At 49.6% G+C, this 23,606-nt stretch overlaps 1 protein-coding gene across 8 annotated transcripts in view; it reads right to left on the reverse strand.

The window, feature by feature from the left end:
• Nucleotides 1–9,260: 9,260 nt before the first annotated feature.
• The window catches only part of ADCK1 (aarF domain containing kinase 1), a 140,861-nt gene continuing 126,515 nt past the window's right edge, over nt 9,261–23,606 (reverse strand). For 6 of the 8 annotated variants that reach the window (XM_017528531.2, XM_017528529.2, XM_037738489.1 and 3 more), the window contains 4 exons: nt 18,910–19,059; nt 17,517–17,714; nt 11,506–11,699; nt 9,261–9,993 (listed from right to left, as the gene is read on the reverse strand). In XM_017528531.2, the coding sequence (XP_017384020.1) occupies nt 9,822–9,993; nt 11,506–11,699; nt 17,517–17,714; nt 18,910–19,059 (714 nt within the window). In that variant the 3' untranslated portion in view covers nt 9,261–9,821. The remainder of the gene's footprint in view (nt 9,994–11,505; nt 11,700–17,516; nt 17,715–18,909; nt 19,060–23,606) is intronic. The other 2 variants (XM_017528528.1, XM_017528530.2) reach the window with 2 other exon arrangements.

The raw sequence follows: 23,606 nt of genomic DNA on the forward strand, positions 1-23,606 counted from the left end.
AAAAAAAAAAAAAAAAAGTATTAGCTGTCATTATTCTTTTATTAGTCATTTCTTGATAACTAATTCTTCCACTCAGAATGAAGCCCACCTTAGCATTCCCAGGCCTACCACAGAACGTAGTGGTGTGGCAGGTAGAATAAAGCCTCCCTGCCCCCTAAAGAGATCCAATTCCTATTCCCTGGAACCCGTAACCATTACCTTGCATGGTCAAAGAACTTTTCAGGGAAGTGATTAAATGAAGAATCTTGAGATTGGGAGATATTCCTGGATTATCCAGGTGGGCCCAATGTAATCACAAGGCTGTTCCTAAGAGGGAGGTAGGAGGGTGGGAGTCAGCTGTGACATGGAAAGCAGAGGCTGGAGTGATGCAGCTACAAGCCAAGGAATGCAGGCAGCCTCTACAAACTAAGGCAACAAAACAGATTCTCCTCCAGAGCTTCCAGAAAGCAAGCAGCCTGGCTGATACCTTCATTTTTGGACTTCCTATCTCCAGAACAATAAGATAATATATTTGTGCTGTTTTAAGCCGCTAACTAACTTTGTGGTAATTTGATTTAGTAGCAATAACAAATACAAATGATCATTGTGTCCTGACACAAGCCTCCTGACCACCTCCTCCAAGCCATAGGTGTAGGGAGCATTTGATTAAAGAACACTCAGAAGCAAGCTCCTCGGACTTTAAAGCACCCGTTTCATGTTCATTTCTTCAAAAGACATTTATCATGTGTCTGCTCTTGCACATAACCCATTCCCGCAGCCACACTCAGCGAGGACAGAGGACAGGAGGGCTCATCAGAGACCCAGGCTCTTCCCATCCTTCCCATGGGCTCCTCCAGCCTGCTGGATTCTCGTGTGTAATAGAGCTGACTCCATTTCTGATGTTGACCTCTGACAGCTTTGAATCCCTGCGCCTCCCTCTTACCCTTTTGCCCAGGTCTGGGCCAGCCCATAAGAAAGCTCAAGGCCTCCCCACTTGTTGCTGGTGGAGAAGTTCAAGACAGGCAAACCCTGGCTACGAATGGGAACCCTCATCCTGGTTCCACCCCAGCCGCAATAAAAACCAGAGCCATTCTGCCCCAGGTACCTCTGACCCAGGTTTCACTCCAGATGGAACTGAGCCCCTCTCCTTGGGGAATCCTTTTGCTATTTACCATGTAAGTAATAAAATGTATTTCACATTCATTCATTGGTGCCTATGAGGCCTCAGTCCAACATCCATAAATTCTGGGAGGGGGACCACCCAGCATTCAGCAGGGGAGGTAAGTGCCTGCATGAGCTTAGGCTGCCATAGCAAAGTACCGGAAAGCACACGGCTTAAACAGCAGGAAACAATAGAAAAGTGGCCCCGCAATAGAAACTGTTTTCTCACCGTTCTGGAGGCTGGTGCCAGCCCAGTTGGTTTGCGGTGCTCTCTTTCTGGCTTGCAGACAGCCACCTTCTTACTGTGTCCTCATCTAGCCTTTCCTTTGCTCTGGTGCCTCTTCTCCTTCTTACAAGGATGCCGATTAGGGCCCCGTCTAACCTAATTAATTCCTTTAAGGCCCAATCTCCAAATAGTCACATTTGGGGTTGGAATTTGAACATAAGAATGTTGGGAGAACATAATTCAGTCCATACAGTGACCAAACAAAACATTATGTTGTGCTTATTACCTCAAGCTCACAAAATAGCTGCTGTAGTTCTAGACGTCAAAAACCACACCAGTTTCCCCTACAGGAAGAAAGTTAGGGGCAACACTAACAAACAGTACCTTTATCAACTTCTAAAATAAAAACTCCACCAGACGTGGTGGCTCACGCCTGTAATCCCAGCACTTTGGAAGGCTGAGGAGGGCAGATCACTTGAGGCTACGTGTTCAAGACCAGCCTGGCCAACGTGATGAAACCCCATCTCTAATTTTAAAAAAAGAAAAGAACTACTTGCCCAGAAGCCTTGCATAAGATTCCCCTTCACCTCACATGTTATGTACCACTTCTAGCTGCAGGGGAGGTGGGAAAGCAAGATCTCACTTTTCCAGTCTCTCCAGCAGAAGTCAAGAGCTAAGGGGGTTGGAAACAGTCTGCCACAGCAGCTAATAGTAAAAATAAACAATATCTACGGAGGACTTACTATGGTTTATCTTCTCCAAACACTTCTCCAAGTACACCATATCTAACCTGATCCTCCCAACGTACCCTATGAGGCAGGTACTATTACCTCCACTTTTCAAATTTAGGAATTGAGGTCCAGAGAGGTTGGATTCCGTGTCTAAGATCACACAGAACCCTGAGGGCAAAAGGATTTGAACTTAGGCCAACTCCAGGGCCCAGACCATGAGTTCACCATCCATCAACAGAGGTCTGTAGATGCTGATGTGCACATGCTTACTTTTGGCAGGAGAAAGCAAGCAGTGGGTAGGGAACGAGAGCTCCCACCCACTGCAAGCAAGAAGCGGGCAGGGAAAGAGATCTCCCACCCACTGTACAGCCCTGGCACCTGAGTTGTGCTGACAACTCCAAGAAGACAGGGAACAGCCAGAGCCCCAACCTCTGTCCCCAGTTCAGCAGTCTGGGGAGCCAGGAAGGGCTTCATGTCCCACCCAGGGTCAGCCTTGGAGAGAAAAAAGTCCACACTGCTGACCGTCTGTCCCTGCAACCCTCCCTCTCCATGATTACCCACTTACAGAAAGGGCCACCAACCACTTCCAACATTCATCGCCTAGGAGTCATGGGTTTGATACAGCTGGCCACCAGCTCAGGTGAGACGCTGACTGGCCCTTGTTGGGCACCAACAGGTGGCTGCAGGTTGGGTTGGTGCAGAGGGTTCCAGGCCCACCACTCATGGGGACTGATGAGAGAGCTCCACACCAACACCCAACTGGGGAGTCCCATTTCTAGAACCGCAAATACGCCTGGAAAACAAAATCCACAGTGCCAGCCCTACCTTTTGGGAAGAAGGGCTCATGTTCATCTTTCTGATATTACATTCATTTGTCATTACATTTGTGTGTATGCATAAAGATGCATAAAGAGTGAATTTGTGGTCAATGTAAACATGAAAGCTTTGTATTACCTTCTTTCTTTTTTGTTTTTTTGCGATGGAGTCTCACACTGTCGCCCATTCTGGAGTGCAATGACGTGATCTCAGCTCACTGCCACCTCCGCCTCCCGGATTCTAGCAACTCTCTCTTGCCTCAGCCTCCAGAGTAGCTGGGATTACAGGTGCCCCCCGCCACGCCCAGCTAAGTCTATGAACTGACGTGATCCGCCCGCCTCAGCCTCCCAAAGTGCTGGTATTACAGACGTGAGCCACTGTGCCTGGCCTGTATTAGCTTTTTGCAGTGTACCTGCAACTTTCAGTTTACGGAGCGCTTTTTAATTTGGAAGTATCCGGGCTCTCTTAATCTCAGAGACGCTGCCTAATGCCCACAGGTGGAGTTCATGAGCTGCATTCCTTCCTTCTCTGGAAGGTGTGAGAGCCTGAGGCAGGGTCCCAACCCCAGCTGGTGAGCATTAAAGAACAAAAACACTAAGTCGTGTTGATATCTTGTTCTCCAGATAGGATGCAATAAGAGGGCCGCTTTCACCTGGGTTGTGTTTGTCTCAAAACCCAGAGCCCAGTCTAATCACAAGAAAACACCAAACAAACTCAAATTGAGAGACATTCTACAAAACACCTGGGCAGGACTCTTCAAAAGTGTCAAGCTCAATGAAAGACAAGGAGAGTGAGAGAAATTGTCACAGATGGGAGGAGACTAAGGATACATGACAACTAAATGCCAGGGGGCACCCTGGATGGGGCCTGGGACACAGAGGACATTAGTGAGGAAACTGGTGCAATTTAAAGACAAAACACAATTCTAAAAAGTGCCTGGCACCTGGCAGGGTGCAGCAGCTCAGACCTGTAATCCTAGCACTTTGGGAGGCCAAGGCAAGCAGATCACTTGAGCTCAGGAGTTCAAGACCAACCTGGGCAACATAGTGAGACCCCCCCACCCCACAATCTCTACAAAAAAAAAAAAAAAAAGCAAAAAATCAGCCAGGCATGATGGTGCATGCCTGTAGTCCCAAGTACCTGGAAGGCTGAGGTGGGAGGATCACCTGAGCTCAGAAGGTCGAGGCTACAGTGAGCTGTGATGGTGCCACTGTACTCCAACCTGGGTGACAGAGTGAGGCCCTGTCTCAAAAAGATGCTGAGCCCCCATTCAAACCAATTAAATCAGAATTTTGAGCATGTGAATCTTTCCACGTGGTTGCTCTGGGCAGGTAGGGTTGAGAACCATAGACCAGTGATTTCGAATGTGAGTGCGTGCATCAGAATCCCTGGCCGGGCTTATTAAAACAGATGGGTGGGTCTCCCCCAGAGTTTCTGATTCGGTGAGTCTGGAGTGAGAATTTGCATGTTTCAACAAGTTTCCAGGTGATGAGTGTGCTGCTGATCCTGGGGTCGCATGTTCAGAACCAATGACCTAGATCCTCGCAACTCAAAGTGTGGTCCATGGACCAGCAGCACTGGCATCACCTGGGAGCTGGTTAGACATGCAAAACCTCAGGCCTCATCCCAAACTCACTGAGTCAGAACCTGTGTTTTAACAAGATCCCAAGTTATTCATTTATGCATGAAAATCTGAGAGGCATTGCCCTAGAATGAACGTGCAGGGAGAGGGAATGAGGAAATAGGAGCTGAAATGGCAGGGGTTAGGGAGGCTTAACATCCATCATTTCACCAGTTGTAGAGTCTATCCTTTCTTCTCACACACAGTAAAGTGAAAAATAGGGCAAACATCAGAGGAACTCCGCAATAATCAAGCCAAAGGCAGAACTGGCCAGAAAGAGCCTTCATTGCCCCCGGCAGTGCTGGCCAGGGGCACAGTGACCTGGCTGGGATGACGTCCTGCCTAGCTGATGGCAGGGCTGAGGTAGCTTCTGCAGAAGCCAAGCAAACCAGGCCAGGAGGCACTAACTGCAGGAAAAGGGGCATTGCAGGTAGAGCCCAGGGTTCGACATTTACTCTTCCGAGGGCTGACCCTGTCCTTCCTTCAGTAAAGGAGTGAGAACCAAGGCAGCCTGTGCAGCCTTATAATAGACTTTACTCCCAGGAAGGAAAGAGTGGGAAAGACAGGGAGAAGGAAGCGAGGAGGAAGAGGACAAAAAGGAAAATGAGGAAGGGCAGAAAATGGCTCCTTACCAAACAGCTTTTTCTTTTTTGAAACGGAGTTTCTCGCTTTTGTTGCCCAGGCTGGAGTGCAGTGACGCCATCTCTGCTCACTGCAACCTCCACCTCCTGGGTTCAAGGGACTCTCTTGCCTCAGCCTCCCGAGGAGCTGGGATTACTGGCACCCAGCATCACACCCAGCTAATATTTTATTTTTAGTAGAGACAGGGTTTCACCATGTTGGTCAAGATGGTTTCAAACTCTTAAGCTCAAGTGATCCACCTGCCTCAGCCTTCCAAAGCCCTGGGATTACAGGCGTAAGCCACCAAGCCCAGCCCCAAACAGCTTTTACCGAAATGTTCTGTGGACTTAAGGCTTGTGGGGTGGGCTGGAGGGGCTGGTTTTCCACAGTTCCCATTTGACCAGTTACCAGTAGCAGTGGTACCCGGTTGCCCGGCATTCAAGACCTCTCTTTAAATATGGGCGCTTCTGATCTAGCCTAAGAAACAGCACCGCTCCCCTGGGCCAGGCTGCCAGGAAGATACCACCCTCTGTGGTTCTTTCATCCTGCTGCGATCATACCTGATGACCAGCTCCCAGCTTGGGTCCTAGCTCCTCGTGGCTACACTCTTCCTACCCACTTCAGTCCCAAGTGCCACTCTGTGTGACTCCATTTAAGACTCTCACATTTGCCTAAACTGGGGGCCATTCCAAACCTCCCAACAAGTCCCGTTGCCCAGGATTCGCTGGGGGGCCTATTGGAGCCACTTTGTTTTCTGAGATGTTATTAGACGCTCGCAGTTTTGGAGCCCTGCAGCTGTGGCAGGAGGGCCCTGGGCATCCTGCAATGCTCAAACAGACCATCTCTGATCTTGAGAGTAGGCTAGAAATGCTGCAGAAGTTAACCTGACAACCAAGCAGCACCTCATGAGAGATGAGAGCATGTGTCGCTTTTTAAATAACAGATTTTAACACCCCTGGAAATAACAAAGAATGGTGCAATTCTTTTTATTTTTTATTTTTTGAGATGGGGTCTTGCATTGTTGCCCAGGCTGGACTGAGGTGGCGCGATCTCAGCTCACTGCAACATCAGCCTCCTGGGTTCAGGTGATTCTCCTGCCTCAGCCTCCCAAGTAACTGGGACTACAGATGTGTGCCACCACACCCATCTCATTTTTGTATTTTTAGTAGAGATGGAGTTTCACCATACTAACCAGGCTAGTCTCAAACTCCTGACCTCATGATCCACCCACCTCAGCCTCTCAAAGTGCTGGGATTACAGGCATGAGCCACCATGCCCAACCGAATGGTGCAATTCTAAATGCTTGCATGGTAATGAGCACTGTACCATAAGCCACGACATCTACACTTTACATATCTGAGGGGATCTGGACCAAATGAGCCAGAGTCAGAATTCCTCTTCCCTCCACCTGAGAAGAGGCGGGAGGAACAATAGCTATGTTGCCTAAATCAAAGAGGTCAACACCTATGTTAAATAAGAAGTATCCACGGGTTAAGAGAAAGCATTCATCAAAACTGGTGATGCCTTGCAGAGAGATATTGTCACTGCCAGGGGGTGGGGGAAGTTGCAGAATCAATGGCCAACCCTCATGGCAAATTCCACAGGAGAGAAGGGATCAGGGCAAAGTTCAGCAGGATGTTTCTGAACTGCAGAGCGACATCTGGGACAGAAGGTTCTCCTATGGATTTGGACTCCAGAGATGACTCCACCCTAGCCAAGTAGGAGGCCCAGGATAGCAGCTGATCAGTAAAAGCTTGCCACAGCCCCAGGATAGGTCAAGAACACACCACAGTGGTTGTGAAATGATAAAGAATTTGCCTGGTGTTTGTGCTGGTTCCTCTAAATCCCTGGAAACTCCTAAGGGATAGGAATGTCTGTTATTCAGGGTGTACCCCTTGTGGCACACCTAAGTTTATACTAACTAGATGACTTTGAATGGGGGCAAGATCACCCCAGCCTCCTCTGGGGAGGAGAGAGAAACTGAGAGATTGAGTTCATTTAATGTGGCCCATGATTCAATCAAAAGTGCCTGTGTCATGGGACCCCAATAAAAACTCTGAACACTGAAACTTGATGGACATGTTGATGTGCCAAGAAGGTGATGCCCCTTCATCCCTCGGGGAGAGGACATGGAAGCTCTGCACTCAAGACACCCCCCCCCCAGATCTCCCCTGTATGGCTCATGTGGCTGGTCCTGAGTTATATCCTTTATAATAAAACTGTAATTACAAGTAGAGTGCTTTCCTGAGCTCTGTGGATCATTCTAGCAAACTATCAAACACGAAGGGACTACAGGAATCCCCAAATTTGTAGTTGCTCAGAAGTCCAGGTGGTCTGGGGACCCCCAAACCTGAGGCTTGTGGCTGAAGTGAAGGCAGTCTGATGGGGAGCTGTATCCTCAAGCCTACAGAGTCTGCGCTACTGCAGCTGGTCAGTGTCAGAACTGCACTGCAGAAATGTAGTGGTCCAGGTCCATCTTGTCTTAGGCGCTGGGGTAACATCTGGTGGCATCTTCATATTCCAGGGCTTTTGTCTTCTCTACCCTTCTACTCCCTCCCCTCACCCTACACCTGGAAATCCAATTTCCTCTGAATTCAGGGCATTTGAGACCCAAACTCAGGCATATACGACAGCCCAAAGGGCTGTATTCCATCTTCACAGCACTGTAGAATTTAAAAACCATAGGCCACTGCTCAGCAGCTGTGTGACGACAGGCAAATTAATAAACCTCTCTGAGGCTTGGTTCCCACCTCTGTAAGATGAGGCTAATAACCCCTCCATCACAGAGCTGATGGGACAACTCAATGATGTAACATATTTGCAGAGCCTAACACGGGCTCTCACATATGGAAGGCACTTGGTAAACATTTACCTCCTACCTTGCTATCTTCACATGGCCCCATACTCCCAGCTCTTCTTGCCTCTCTGCTAACCCCAGCTAATGGTGGGTGCTGGGCCCACTGGCACCATGCTGATGTTTTAGATCCCAGGACAGCAGGAAGCCAACCATTACACACACACTGAAAGTGAAAAGCAAGTAACCATGACCTTGAACAGAAAGGACATTTATATTTACTTCAGTGGCTATAAAAGATACCATAAAATATACTATGCAGCACACATCCTCATGATTAATAACAGATATTGCAAATTATACTCTCAGGTCCCTGGGTGCCTCCAACTGGTCACTAAGAACAATTAATTCTTTCAGGAAATAAAAGGATTGTGAATTGTCACTGATCACTGAAAAATCTGCTTGCTGTACTATGAATAAAGAGAACAGAAAATGAGGCTCAAATGCAGGGGATTTTTTGCTCTTGTGAATTGGGTGAAGTAAGATCAGAGAGGCTCAAATACAATGACTGTCTGTGAGAGCGGACACTAGGACCTGCCGATGACAAAGATGTGGGAATTAGAGCAGGAGGTTAGGGATGTCCAAGAAACAGGAGCAGACAGCCAGGCTACAGGGAGAGCAGTGCTGGCAGCGAGCAAAGGGGTGGAAACACAGAGGCTGCAGAGGGACAACCTAGCCACAGTGACAGTTTTCAGCAGCAGGACTAAGGTCTCCAGGAGGACTAGGGGGAGAGAAGTAGAATTCCAGGCCTGAAGCTGGGGCCACTGAATGAGAGCCAAAGGGATAAGTCAGCAAACAGTAGAACAAGGTTGGTGCTCAGGTCACAGAAAACCAAGGTCCAGGGTTTCAGCGGAGCCTCTGAGTTCCTGGCCTTGGGCTTCTTAACTCCTCCAACCAAAGTCTCAGAGTCTTCGAAGGTGAGAGAGACCCCCAAGAAGCAGGAAGTGGGCCCACAGTGGAAGTGGCCCCATGGGCTGGAAGGATTATAGGGGCAAGAAGCCAAGCAGAAGATCACACCGATACTCAATTCAGGTCCACTCTGACCTCATGGGCATTGTGCGTTAACTCCCAACCTAGAACACAAATCCCAACAACCAGACCCTGGCCTTGTGTTCCCTAGGTCTCCCTGGGAAACCCTGAGGAAGCAGCAACCAAGAGGAACCGTAAGCCCTTGGCAAGGATCATGAGCACACTGGAAGGGCATGTGCCCGGGGTCAGATGAGAGGCCGGTGGGTTAGGAAGGACAAACCCTGCAACCTTGAAGGAGTTTTTATTGAAACACAGTACAGAAAACACCAAAGGTCACTGTGACAGCCATGAGTTCATGGCTGCAGTGGAGTCTGCCCCAGATGCCAAACCACCTCGCTGAGGTGTGACTTGCTCTGGAGGGTGACATGGCAAGGAAAGGGAAGCTGTTCTCTGTCAAGTTCAGAGACCATGCTCACCTGAAACAAAATCAAACTCCCTACAAGATCAGTGTGCCCCCAGTGGCACCCGTGGCACGTCTTGACAATGGGAAGGATCAATGGAAGTAGCGGGGACATCCAACCCAATGGTACACACCAGGAGTGGGAATGTAGGCTGCTGAGTCTTCTTGGAGAAGAAGAGAGAGCCACAGTTCAGCTTGTGGGCCCTGACACAAGGGCCACAGTGTGCGGAGAGGATTCCCAAGGGGGAGGAGGATGGTGCCATGGATAGTGACTCTGGGGCTGCAGGCCACCATGTGGCAAAAATGGAGCAGCGGGGTGGAGGCAGGATCAGGGACTGAGGAGTGGAAAGACACCAGAATGGGGTGAGGGAGAGCAATTCCACTCAGAGTGCAGCAGGAAACAGCCAGCAGAGCAGGGCCAAGACCCGGTCGGCCAGCTTCAGCCCCTTCACACACAGGATGAGCTCATGGAGGTTGATCTGCCATAAGTTGAAGGCCTCGCTGAAAGAGATCTGGGTCCTTCTGAAGAATGAACAGGTATTCTTCTTCTTGTGCCTGGAAGAGGGGAAAGAAGAAAGGAGAAAAGAGATATGAAGAGGCAAGAAACACCAGCTCTGTATCATTTAGAAAAATTAAAGATGGTGGCTTTGGACAACTCACCAACTCCTTGACCCGAAGGACCACTCTTGGATAGAGGATCATACTATACCACTATCCAGTCAGGAGCCAGAGGAACTCAAATATTTCAAAGGCATTTTTCAAATAAGTGAGATAACAAAAGTAGTTGTTTCATATGGCATCAAAGGTCTAACACACCTGCTGGGTAGAACATTCTAATGTTTCTTTCTCCAAAAGCATAGTAAATAGATGCCAACCAAGAATCCCCCAAACTCAAAAATAGTCAAAGCCTTTCCAAACTTTTCTAAGGATACGAATCACTTGGAAACCTGGTCAGGTGGTCCTAGGAAGCTAAGGCCATTACGATTTCAGCCCAGCTCCATCCCTTCTACACCAACAAAAGGACATGATGAAAATTGGTGTTTATGATGATGACCTATTCAAGACTTCATTTCCTGAACTCTCAGAGGAAGAATAAATCAGAGTTGGCCCTTTCAGTGTGCAGTATATTATGCTGTAAACTAATTCAATATTTGATAGTGGGTACGTGATCTATGTGGTCAAATCTCCCTTCACCAGACAGGTTCCCAGAATGGTCCATTCCCTGCCTAGCATGGAAGGGTTGAGAGTTAAACACCATCTTAGGCTTCCTCTCTTGAGTGAGAACTATCAGCCAGGGCATGGTCCTTCTGACGTATTCCTCACACTCAGTTACAGAGACTAAAACCCTCTTTCTTCTGGAACTAGCTCCCTGAGGAAGCACACTTCTCTTCCTCATTAATGCCCAAAGGTGCTGAGGCATCTAAAAAGATCTGAGGCCAGGCATGGTAGCTCACACCTGTAATCCCAGCACTTTGGGAGGCCAAGGCAGGTGGATCATTTGAGGTCAGAAGTTTGAGACCAGCCTGGCCAACATGGTGAAACCCCATCTCTATTAAAAACATAAAAATTAGCTGGGCATGGTGGTGGACACCTGTAATCCCAGCTACTCAGGAAGCAGAGGCAGGAGAATCACTTGAACCTGGGAGATGGAGGTTGCAGTGAGCGAAGATTGCACCGCTGTACTCCAGCCTGGGGGACAGAGTCAGACTCTGTCTCAAAAAAAGAGAATAAATTAAGTAAATAAATAAAAAGATCTCAGATCTCAAGAGAACCTGAGTCACAGCCTCACCTGCAGGACAATGAGCACCGGCCTGGCTGATAAGTCCCAGGACAAGTTAGCAGAGAGATACACATCAGGGCTTCCTGACCTCAAACTTGGGGTACTTGGATGAGGTTGAGATGGTCAGAAAACATTTCAAACTTTAACTTTTTCCTGCAGGGAGATCTGGAGATTGGGAAGCTCAAGCAGGGCCCTGTGGTCTGGTGGGGAAAAGTGGAGGCAAGAGTGGGTCCCGCGGGGCAGGCCAGGGGGACGGGAGGGGAGGAGAAGGAGGAGGCCACACTCACTCGGCTAGCGCCCTGACACAGCAGCGTGACATGTTGAGAAAGGAGCTGGCGCTGGCCCGGGTACCCAGGGCGGCCTCGATGCCACGTAGCAGGTCATTGGTCTTTAAGATGAGCAGCATCTGGCGCGGCACGTGGTTGAGGAGCTGGCTGATCTGGGGGAGGTAGTTGCCTGCGTTGTTGCGAATCTCTAAGTCCTGAGAAAGCAATGAGGAGACAGGAACAGATGGTTGGTGTGGGCAGTGGGGCCAGGGTTGGCAGAGGTCTGGCAGGCTGCGACCAGAGGGCTGCAAAGAAGCCCCAGAAGGGAGCTTCAGGCATCACTGTCTTGGCACTGCTAGGAGCACTCCCCATAGAGAAGTCTAGCACCAGGCACTATATACCCTGACAAACCTAGAATGGGATGTCTCAACCAAACGTCTAGGAAAGCGTTGGATGTGGCACAGGGTACATTGAGGGAGACCAGGTTCTTCTCCAAGGCTTTTTCACTGGCCACCAATTTTAGATCAGGTCTGGAAGGAGCCCTAGAAGCCAGTAGCAGGTGAGTCTGGTCTCCTACACCTCCAAGCCTAGCTCAGGCTGACCTGACTTCAACCCAACTCCCAAGTCCTGCCCCACAGCCTGCACCCCACCAGACCTATGCTGCTGCTCACACTCCATTGCTTACCACTGTCCTCGCATGAGACTGCTCACCACAGTCTCATCCCACCTGTGGCCCAAGGTTTGATGCCCTGGCTTCGGATCCAGGTTTAGCCCTTTGCACTGGTCATCACCACAGCCCTTGATCCACTTGAAGTTTGGGGTCTGGCTTCCCCACGATCCCTGTCCCTGTACTCTTCACAGCTCTAGGCAGATAACTGCTCCCAATCAAATCTTGAACATGAGTGTGGCTCTGACCCCTTTTCAGTCTCCAAAGATCTGATGATGATGATGGGGACGATAAGCACCACATATTAAGCATTTACTAACGAAGCCAGGCACTTTGACAATGCTCGAATGTATTAATTGATTTAATCCTCACCACAACTCTATCAGGGTATTATCCCCATGTAAGACGAGGAAACAAAGGCATTGAGAAGTGAAGTGCTAGTGAGTGGTGAGATGGGACGTGAACCCAGGCAGCGCAGCTCCTGAGCCTGTGCCCTCACCATCTGGCAATGCCACACCTCCTCACCTCACAGCAGGACTGCGTGACTCTGAGTAAGTCCTCTCATCTCTTTCAACTCAGTATGCTCACCCAAAAATTGGGAATGCCAATACCCTCTGTACCCACCTCCAAGCAGCACTGGGAGGGTCACCAGAGATAGGGTCTCAGGAAGTAATTAGTGCCAAGTCATAATAAGGGGCCCCAGGGTGCTGTCAGTAGGCTTTCCTACCTCCTTCTCTCCAAAGCAGCAGGGCTCTTGGTCCCTTCAGGAGCACTTGTGGGCTGCTGAGAAATGAGTCACTGCAAAACTTGAAATGCCTCTCAGGCAGGAGCTATCAGACTGGAACATCTCAATACAAAGCCAGACCTCAAGAGGTGCCTGTGGCCGCAGCTACAAGTCCCCTACTCACCACAGCAACCCCCCTCTCAGCAAGGTCAGGACTGGCCTGGTAACAGCCTCTCAGCTCCTTCACCCACCCAGGCTACTGACGGGGGACAGCTCTTAGAGCAGCAGAGCCTCCCACTAAGACATATCCTGATGGTAGTGTCTGCAGTAAAGCCTGTTGGGTGTCTACCTGACAGTCTTCATCCTAATCTCCTTTATTAAAAGAATCCAGGCCCATGCCTGTAATCCCAGTACTTTGGGAGCCCAAAGTGGGCAGATCTTAAGGTCAGGATTTCGAGACCAGCGTAGGCAACATAGTGAAACCCCATCTCTACTAAAAATACAAAAATTAGCCAGGCATGGTGGCAAGCACCTGTAGTCCCAGGTACTTGGGAGGCTGAGGCAGGAGAATCCCTTGAACCTGGGAGATGGAGGCTGTGGTAAGCCAAGATCGTGCCACTGCACTCCAGCCTGGATAACAGAGTGAGACTCTGTCTCAAAAAAAAAAAGAACCCAATTTTGTTCACTTGATCCCTTGGGGTCATGCTTGCTAGGCCCCAGCAGGGAATCTGGATTGAGTTCAGGGCTGGCTCTGCGCTCTCAGTCCCTTGCCACCTGACTGGTTTAGGCAGGGACATGTGACCTGCTTCAGCCAATGAGCCAAGTGGAGGCTGTTGGAGGGCGGCCAACAGTTCTAGGAAAGGTTTTCTTGCTCTTAAATGATATAAGGAGACAGCGCTCCTTATTCTTGCCTCTAGCCACCATTAAATGAAGATGTGAAGCTTGGAACCACCACAGTCATCTTGGAATTGTGATGGAAAGCCCAGAGGATCATGAAAGTTAGCCCAGGGACCTGAATTTGTTTATCCACTGAGTCAACGCTCCCATCTCCAGGCTCCTGTTAGAGAGAGAACAAATTCCTTATGTTTAAGCCATGGTTAGTTGGGAAAAACATTCTCCCTCATACAATGTTGGAGGCTCCCCTAATTCTCAATGAGAGCAGGGCTCAGAAAGACCGAGCCTGTGGGTCCCTGAGACCAGGTTGACCTGGACTAGCTAACTTTATGCTCTCTCTGGGTTGTCCAAAGCGAGCAAACGGAGTAAGTATCTCCAGAACATTCACAAATGCCCCTCTACCAGACCCAGTCCCAGGATGGCAGGGACCTTACAAAAAGATGCACAAGACGGGGCCTTTGACCTCCGGGTGCTCACCACATAGCTGGAGAGTTAAGGGGTGCAGAAAAAACAACTACATGGGGCACGGTGTACTTGTCCAGTTAGTAATACAAGCATTAAGGGGTGAGTGTTAGCAAGAGTGAAAAAAAACAGGCTTTCTGGAAGAGAAAAGATTTATTCAAAGGACTGGCATTTAAACTGAGTCGTTATCAATGAATAAGAGTGCAAAAACAGGCCAGGGGTGGTGGCTCACACCTGTAATTCCAGCATTTTGGGAGGCCAAGGCAGGCAGATAGCTTGAGGCCAGGAGTTCAAGACCAGCCTGGCCAACATGGTGAAACCCCATCTCTGGTGGCGTGCGTCTGTAATCCCAGCTACCTGGGAGGCTGAGGTACGAGAATCATTGAACCTGGGAGGTGAAGGTTACAGTGAGCCAAGATGGCACCACTGCACTCCAGTCTGGGCAACAGAGTGAGACTCTGTCTCAAAACAAAAGAATGCAAAAATAAAATTATACCTTAGTTAATAAAAACAAATATATACCGAGGACCTAGTACATGCCATGTGACCTCATCCAGGCCTGAGGCTTTAAATGTCACCTCACCCTGAAGACTCCAAAATTTGTATCTTAAGTCTAGACCTCTTTTGTGAACTCCCGTCTTAGCTGCCCATGACATCTCTACCTACTCAAGAGAACTGTTGACTACCCCCACCACAAATACGTCCTTCCCAGTTTTCCCTATGACAGGAAGTAGCACCATCCCCCACCATAAAACAACCCAAAAAGCTGGGATGCAGCCTTGACCCTGCCCTTCCCCTCCTCTCCACCTCCAATCCTACAGAAACCCAATCTTACTTCCAAAACACACTTGGGCTCCAGTGCCTCTCTCCATCTCTGTTGCCACTGGTATAGTCTGAGCTCCTATCATCTCTCCACCTAGAGTCCTGGCCCAGGCTCCTAAATGATCACCACCATTCATCTTACCCTACTCAAGAGAGATACTTAAAAAGAGCAAGCCTGGGCATCTTCCTCTCCTGCTCAGAGCCTATCAAAGGCTTTGTTTTGTACTGAGAATTAACTGGAACATCTTCCTGTGGCTTTTAAGACTCTGTGTGATGATCTTCTGCCCACAACTCCTCAATCTTTTTTTTTTTTTTTTTTTTTTGAGACAGAGTCTTGCTCTGTTACCCAGGCTGCAGTGCAGTGGCAGATCTCGGCTCACTGCAACCTCCAACTCCCGGATTCAAGTGATTCTTCTACCTCAGCCTCCCGAGCAGCTGGGACTACAGGCGCAAGCCACCATGCCTGGCTAATTTTAGTATTTTTAGTAGACAGGGTTTCACCACATTGCCCAAACTGGTCTCAAACTCCTGACCTCGTGATCCACCTGCCTTGGCTTCCCAAAGTGCTGGGAAGGTGTGAGCCACCACACCCAGCCTCCTCAGTCTTATCCCACCATCCTGCTCATCACACTCTGGCCCATACCAAACGCTTTCTTTCCTCTTGGCCTGAGTGCGCCTGGAATGTGTCCTTCAAGCTCTTCCTGGAACTGGTGCCTTTCTTGTCCTTTGAGCCTCAGCGTAAATGTCACCTCCTCAAGCCAGGTCTTCTCTGAGTGCTGCCCCGCCCCCTTACTCACAGCACACTACTTGTTTCCTCCAGGGCACTGACAACCTGCAATTATTCCATTCACCTGTTTGTTCACTTGTTTACTGTCCGTCTCCCTCAACCAAAGTGTAAATTACACAGAAGGCCTGTCTGCCTGTTCATCATGGGATCCTCAGCTTCTACCCACAGCCCAGTGAAAACAAATGCCTGTCAAATGAACGAACTTCAGGAACTACGGGTAGGCACTTTACATGCCCTATCAATAAAGCAGAAATTATCCTTATCATCCCTATTTTACAAAAGAGGAAAACTGTCTCCCTTCCTTTGAGATGATGGACTTCAAGGCTGTAGAAGCTGAAAGCAATTGGTGGTCATCTTTGCCACTAAGCTTGCTGGAGAAGGATGCCAACTTGGAGGAAAGTGGAGCCGAGAAAGATGGGGAGAGATGGCCTCTTTGATGACATCATTTGGGAATCTGGATCTAGCTATCCCCAAAGCTGCATATCACAAAGCAGCTTACAGGGTAAGCAGCTTACTCTGAGGCTCAAAGAGGTGACGAGGACCACCCAAGGTCACACTGTCAGGAGAAGGAAGTGCTGGAGCCCAGGGCTTTCCGGCTGCACAAGCAAGACCCTGTCCCTTATGGTGAGCAGGGGCCTCAGCTGGAGCCCAAGGCCATCCCCCACATGGATGCCGGCAAGTCTAACTAGGTCTGGCAAATTAATAGGCTGTGAATACAGCAGCCAGTTCTGTGGAGCTGGAAAGGCCTCCTGGAAGAGAGCCCAACCTGAGCCAGGAGGAATGAGCTGGCCCCCATAACCCTCTTTCATGCAAGCAGAGGTGCGTATAAGTACCAGGTAGAGGTGCTCCCGATCTGTCTCCTAGCCCAGACTCCACGAGACTCCTGTCTAGGTGAAATGGAGAAATGAGCTACAAATAAAGACCACAAAAAAGCTGCTTTAGCCTGGCCAACATGGCGAAACCCTGCCTCTACCAAAAACACAAAAATTAGCCGGGCGTGGTGATGTGCACCTGTAATCCCAGCTACTTGGGAGGCTGAGACAGCAGAATCATTTGAACCAGGAAGAGAAGGTTGCAGTGAGCCGATATCATGCCACTGCACTCCAGCCTGGGTGACAAAGCGAGACCCTATCTCAATAAACAAACAAAAAGCTGTTTCACTAAAAAGTCTCTAGACAATGAGATGAGCACCCCTGCTTGAGTGCCACCTGAGAAGTGAAGGGCCCTCTCAGCTTGGCACCTTAGAGGAGCCACGTGATGGGAGACAGTGCCAGGCAGGGCACAGCAGAAGTGCTGCAGACGTATTTAAGAGATGGTCCCTAAGGATTCCCAGAGGTCCTGAGGGAGAACGTGGTGAAAGCCTGGAATCTAGTGTCAGCAGGTCAGAGCTAAAGTCACAGAAGTCTGAGTTATTACAGTTAATGTGACCCTGTTTCTATTCTAGACTGAGAGGGCTTGGAGGGGAGAGAGGGAAATATCATTCCCTTCTCCTCCCACCCAGGGCACTATTTCCCCTTGTCTTTCTCTTCTTGTCCCATATAGCTCCAATTCTTCCCCTCCCCACACACACAGCCCACCAGTCTAGACTCTCAGACCCCGCTTGGAAGGGGTCCACAGGCCACCCCTAGCCCTGCCTCCTGCATTTAGGAAGAGGCAGGGCCTGGAGGGGCCCCTACCTCAGTGGCAGTGACGGGAGCTTGGCTGATGCCTCTGTTGACTGAGTCCCATGACCGCGCCGTCAGCATGCAGGCAAATAAGGGGTAGAGATCCCCGGCTCCCAGGCGCTGGCTGTACTCCTTCACTCGCTTCATGTCAGTCCAGATCAGAGACTGCCAGAGGTGGCAGTAATTCAGGCGGAACTCTTCCGTGAGCACCTAGGGTGGAGGCAGCAGTGGTGGGAACTGAACCTCCTCTCCCCACCGGAGACCCAAGTCCCTGGCTGATGCCAACCATCGCAAGAGGACAATGAGGACTGGGCCTTCCCATGGCATCTGCTTCTCCCCCAGAGCTCTGCCATTCCTGAAGGCTCAAGTTCAAAGCAACACTTTGGCAAGCCTTGACCCTGAGTGACAGAGACTATTAACTGCCCACCAAAGTCTACATTCTCCTCTTCTTCCCAGGTGACACGCTACTTTCTCAGCCTCCCTCAAACTTAGATGTGGTCCTCAGCATGAGCCCAAATGATGGAAAGTGGCAGAAGCTCCTCTTCCGAGCCCTGCCCTCAGAAACTTACCAACGCATGCTCCTCCAAGCCCTCACCCCTCTGCCAGCTGCCAACACCATCACCTCTGGTGAGGCTTTGGAGGCAGAGCCTGGCAGCCTCCTCCACCCATCCAGGACTGGCATGTGAGCAAACAATTAAGCGTCTGTTGTATCTGGGCCTTTGTTCATTTTGGGGCCACGAGTGAAAACAGCTAGCCTACCCTAAACTAATGCATTCTACTTCGTTAAGCCTTTCAGAAGATGTGAGATCAGGTGCCTGAGAGAAGAAGCAGAATCCTCTAGGGAAAACCTCCCCCAGGACCATCTGCCTGACAGGATCAAGCCAGGCCCTGGGGTCTAGATTGGCAGTGAACTTCCCAACTTCCGAGAAGGTGCTCATGGCTCCTTTGAACCAAATCTGCATCCCGAGGACACGGTCTGAGGCCCTCCAGCCACTGTGGGCTGCCTGCCTCCTTTCCCACTAGGTAGTATGTTCTCACCGGGCCTGAACATGTAGTTATTCCTTCCCGCTGAAGTCCCAGCTCATGCAGAGGACAGCTCACTTCTGAGGATCCTTGCTGGTCTGGAGTTCCACGGGAAAGTACAATCTAATATACAAGCCTATTTCTGTCTACTCCTCAAAATAGCCTGTAAAGGGGGTGCTGTCAACCTCACCTTCAGGAGGAGGAAGCTGAAGCTCTGAGAGCTCTGTGACAGTGACTTGCACAAAATGGCAGCTCCAAGGGAGACGGCAGGGCCCTTTCCAGCTACCCTAGCTATCCCCCTCCCCGTTCTGCAGCTAATTAGAGTGGTGGGCAGACCCCAACCCCAGAAGCCCCGGGGCTGGGTGATAAAGGCCTCTTCTACCTGGTAAAGCCCGTGGTCCAACAGGACAATCTCCGCCTTTCCTGTGCCTGGCTGCTTCCGCACCAGCACGTTGCCGGGGTGGGGATCGCAGTGCACAAAGCCATTGACGAAGATCATCTCACTGTATATCTTGCCCAGGTGTCGCGAGATCTGAAAGAGAAGGGAGGCAGGTGGGAGTGCCACTCCATTCACATCTATCTCAGGGACTTCTATCTGGTCTCCTGATGTGGTCACTTTTAAGAGGAGAACAGAGAAAATGGGCGGGCCGGAGTGGTAGCGTTGGGGGTGATGGTTTGAGATGACATGCTTTTTGAGTTTAAGACTTCTTAACTTTAGCTGCACCTTAGAATCATGAAACCATGTGGGTGGCACGAGGCACCAGTATTTTTGAAAGTTCCAAGGAGATGTGAGCACATGATTAGGTGGGAGAAATACGCTCTCCACTCCCACGCCCGCCCCTCCACACATCCCCCATTTCCCTCCTCCATACCCTTTTATATACCTTCTCCATATATACCTTCTCCATCTTTTCCCCCAAAGCTGAGAATGGGCTGCAAAGTGGAATTGGGGGAGCCATTCCACTCACCCCTTCTCCACAGAACAGGGCGGGGGGCTGAGAAGCAGGAGCAGGTGACCCCACCGCCTCCTCTAGGGCTACCCCACCTGCTCCAGGCCTGTGCCAGGTGGACCCAGAGTCACAAGCCCGTCTCCCCGCTCCCTGCTCCCCTCCCTGCCAGAGCCCAATGCTGATCTGATTTATGATGTCTGCACAGAAGAAATGACACTAGAGGAGCCGTTTAAATCATCCTGTCACTGCAGCTGTCCCTGACGAGGCAGTCTTCTTATCTACGGTCCCTTTTTTATTAAAGCTAAAAGCCTCTTCCCAGCTAGGGAACAGCTGCTGAATAGAGCCAGACCTGGGCCCATAGAAGGTCTGTCGACAGCTTTCTAGGGGACAAAGAGATGCTCGACCCAGAAAGCTGACACCCCAGGACACAAGCTGCCCTTGGCAACCCTCTCGACCTCAGTTGGACCCCGTGGTCATTAACAAACCTATCCTGGTGAAAGAGGAGAGGAGCTGGGGCCCAAGGGCGGGGAAAACAGGATTGGGATCTTAAAAATGCACCTCTTTCCCCCAGCCTGCTAAGTCCTACCTGACCAGTCCCTCCCTCCTGCCTGGTCTAATCTCACACCACACTGACATTCCAGCCACATTCGCTCTTTCTCTTCCCCAACAATCCCTGTGCTTTCTAGTCTCGGGGCCTTTGCACATGCTATTCCTTCTGCCAGGAGCATTCCTGCCATCTCCCCTTCACCTGGCTTACCCCCTCTCTTCCTTCCCATCCGAGCTCAGCGTCACCTCTCTGGGGAAGCCCCCCCCCGGCCTCCCAGGCAAATGAGGTTCTCTTACTACACACTCTCAAAGGCCTTTCCTTTCAATGCACCAGCCCACTATTTGTGTGATTATTTGATTAATGACCATCTATCCCACTATCACACACTCCCAAGATAGTAGGGACTCACCCTGCTTGGTTAAACAGCTTTATTGAGGCATAATTTATGGACCATTGACTGGCTCTATTATGTATCCACTTGCTTGTAACAGTGGCAAACGTGACTACGACTCCACGTTCAACATGAGTGAGACCCTCAGCCCTGTTTTCCTAAAATGCTGCGGTTCCTCCCTCAATGCTTATTCTAACCCCATTAATCTCCTCCGAACCTCAATCAATTATAATTTGCCCCAAATTAAAGCATCAAGAATGACACTACTTTAGCAACAACAGCTGATATCTTCATTAGGCCCCAAAAAGTAAGGACAATTATGATCTTCATTTGCAGATGAGAAATTGAGTCACAAGGTTTACCTTACTCACAGCCAGACGAGGGTTGAGCCAAGATGCACACCAGCTGACCTGGCAGCCTTCTAGTCACTGCTATTCTACGCTGGCTTGCACCCACTTCTGCACTTTCCAATTGAGCTTTGTGACCTTCAACAAGTTGCTTCGGCCCTCGGCTTCAGTAAAATGGAAATAATAATAGTGCCACTCTCGGGGTCACTGTGAAGGTAAATGAGAATACCACGGTGCTGTGCCCTGGCGACTCTCATAAGTGCTCCTGTGGTTGTCATTACCGATTCCCCGTAACACCCCTGGAAGGTGAGCAGACTAGCTTTCATTGTACATTTTTAAAAGGTGAAGACAAGTAAGACACTGTGCCTGCTACCACACCAGCCCTCCAGTGCCTGTCATTTTCCTGGGGTGAAACAGACATTCTAGTACTCGGTGTCTGGCGTTAGGAGCAGGACCTTGCCCCAGGTCAAATTCTCAGACTCAGGCTGACATGCCAAATGCCCCAGGGCCACCACTGTCTGCTTCCTTGGAGAGGGGGCCCCTGGCCAGGGCTGCTCCTGGGGGGGACAGCCAGTCAGTCCCCACCTCGATGTCACCAGGAACCTCTTCTGTGAGGCTCTTCGAAGCTCCATAGAGCCATGCTTTGAAAGGCTATATCTGTCAAACCAATTGCATTTATTAAGTAATCATTCATTTTTATTTGTCAAGGATGCATATAAGGTCCAATCAGGGCTCCTGATCAGCCCAAGATAAGCAGTGCAGCCAGACTGAGCTGACAGGATTCCAGCCAAAAAGGAGAGAAATGACATTTCATTTAGTCTGGGCAGACCTGTCATGGGGAGATGTATGATCTCCCTTAAGTTTTCTGAAATGTTGCTAATCACTCTGGGCTCCCTATTACTACATTGAAAGATGACTCCTAGGGGTCTGGGGGCTCAGGATGGGGGAGCTCTTGCCCCTGAGGAGTAAGCTGCTGGTGGGTTGGGGAGGGTGGGGGATGCCAACTGCTGCTCATATCCACACGAGAAGAGCCTCCAGAGTGGCCTGCTCCATCTCAACACCCCCAATCCACCTGCCTCTACCTGGTGTCTTTCCATTTGGGGGCTGTTCCTAATGTTTGCTTTAACCAGATTTCACCAGGATAGACAGATACAGGAGGGGGAGTTCCTGCCAATGGCATGGTTCTGTCACTTTGGGCAGGGAGACCTGGGGATAAGGCACCTCCCTTCTTAGTCTGGGTCCAAGTTCCCTTAGCAGCTATGTGGGACTAACCCCACCTGCTCTACTTGCTCACAGAGCAACCTTGAGATTCAATGTCAAAATAGGATCGCATAAGAGAAAGCACTTCACACACTATAAGACACACACACAAAAGTTTTTTTTTCTTTTTTGATGCAGTAGGTTATCATTTTTAACTTAGAAAAAATACATACCCATTATCACTCTGAAGGCATAATTTTCAAAGTTTAAAGCACGGCTCACATAAATACAGAATGTGTGCCAGGCACAGTGGCCCACACCTGTAATCCCAGCACTTTGGGAGGCTCCGGAGGGATGATTACTTAAGGACAGGAGTTTGAGACAAGCCTGGGCAACATAGCAATACCCCATCTCTACAAAAAACTCAAAATTCAGCCAGGTGCGGTGGAGCATGCATATGGTTCTAGCTACGCAGGAGGCTGAGGCAGAAGAGTCGCTTGAACCCAGGAGGCGGAGGTTGCAGTGAGCCAAGATCACACCATTGCACTCCAGACTGGGCAACAAGAGTGAAACTCCATCTCAAAAAAATAAATAAATAAATAGATAAGGAGGCAAGTAAGATGTAGAGCTGGTTCAAGAGAATTTTGAGAAAGTGGCTGTTTATGAGCACCGAAACAGGAAAAAGAGACTAAGGTTTCTGGATTCGCTAAAAAACTGGTTATTATTCTATGAGGCATAAACAAAGTCATAACCTTTGGGGTTATCTTTTACGCTAGACAGAAATTATTTGCATCTCTGCTGGATGAGATCTTCAAGTTGATGCATGATCAGTCTGAGCCTTAAATTAATTGTCAATAGCAAAGTCAAACAAAAGTACATTTCCCCAGATATTAAAAAAAAATCCTCTAGGGAGCTGGTTGACCAATGCCCAAGAATGCCATACCACACTCTCCTGGCCTTATTTCTAAACGTTGGATGACTTATCTCTACATCTCTTAAGAGTTGTGTTATTCTTTCTAGGAACTGAGTTTCCCAGAAGAGAGAAACCAGCCCCCTCCTACTCAGAGGCATAGAGGAGAAACCTAAGGAAATTACTGTGCACACGACCCTCTCCCTTCTATAATATATTGTATGTCTTGCTTAAGAACAGATCATTGTGTCCCTAACACTGCCCCATGCCCTGTGAACGGTGGCATCTGCATAATGACAGGAAGTACCATCTTTTTAGAATGGTGCATGATAGACACACCCGACCGTAATAACTTAAGCAGACCCATATGGCAGACATACCTGACTTAACTTCAGAAATGCAGGTTGCACCAGGCATGGTGGCTCACGCCTATAAGCCCAGCACTTTGGGAGGCTGAGGCAGGCAGATCACCAGGTCAGGAGATTGAAACCATCCTGACCAACAAGGTGAAACCCCGTCTCTACTAAAATACAAAAAATCAGCCAGGTGTGGTAGTGGGTGCCCATAGCCCCAGTTACTCAGGAGGCTGAGGCAGGGGAATCACTTGAACCCGGGAGGCAGAAGTTGCAGTGAGCCAAGATCGAGTCACTGCATTCCAGCCTAGCAACAGAGTAAGACAAGAAAAGAAAGAAAGAAAGAAAGAAAGAAAGAAAGAAAGAAAGAAAGAAAGAAAG

This window comes from Cebus imitator, unplaced genomic scaffold (assembly GCF_001604975.1).
Source record: "Cebus imitator isolate Cc_AM_T3 unplaced genomic scaffold, Cebus_imitator-1.0 Scaffold54, whole genome shotgun sequence".
NCBI classification, from domain to species: Eukaryota; Metazoa; Chordata; class Mammalia; order Primates; family Cebidae; genus Cebus; species Cebus imitator.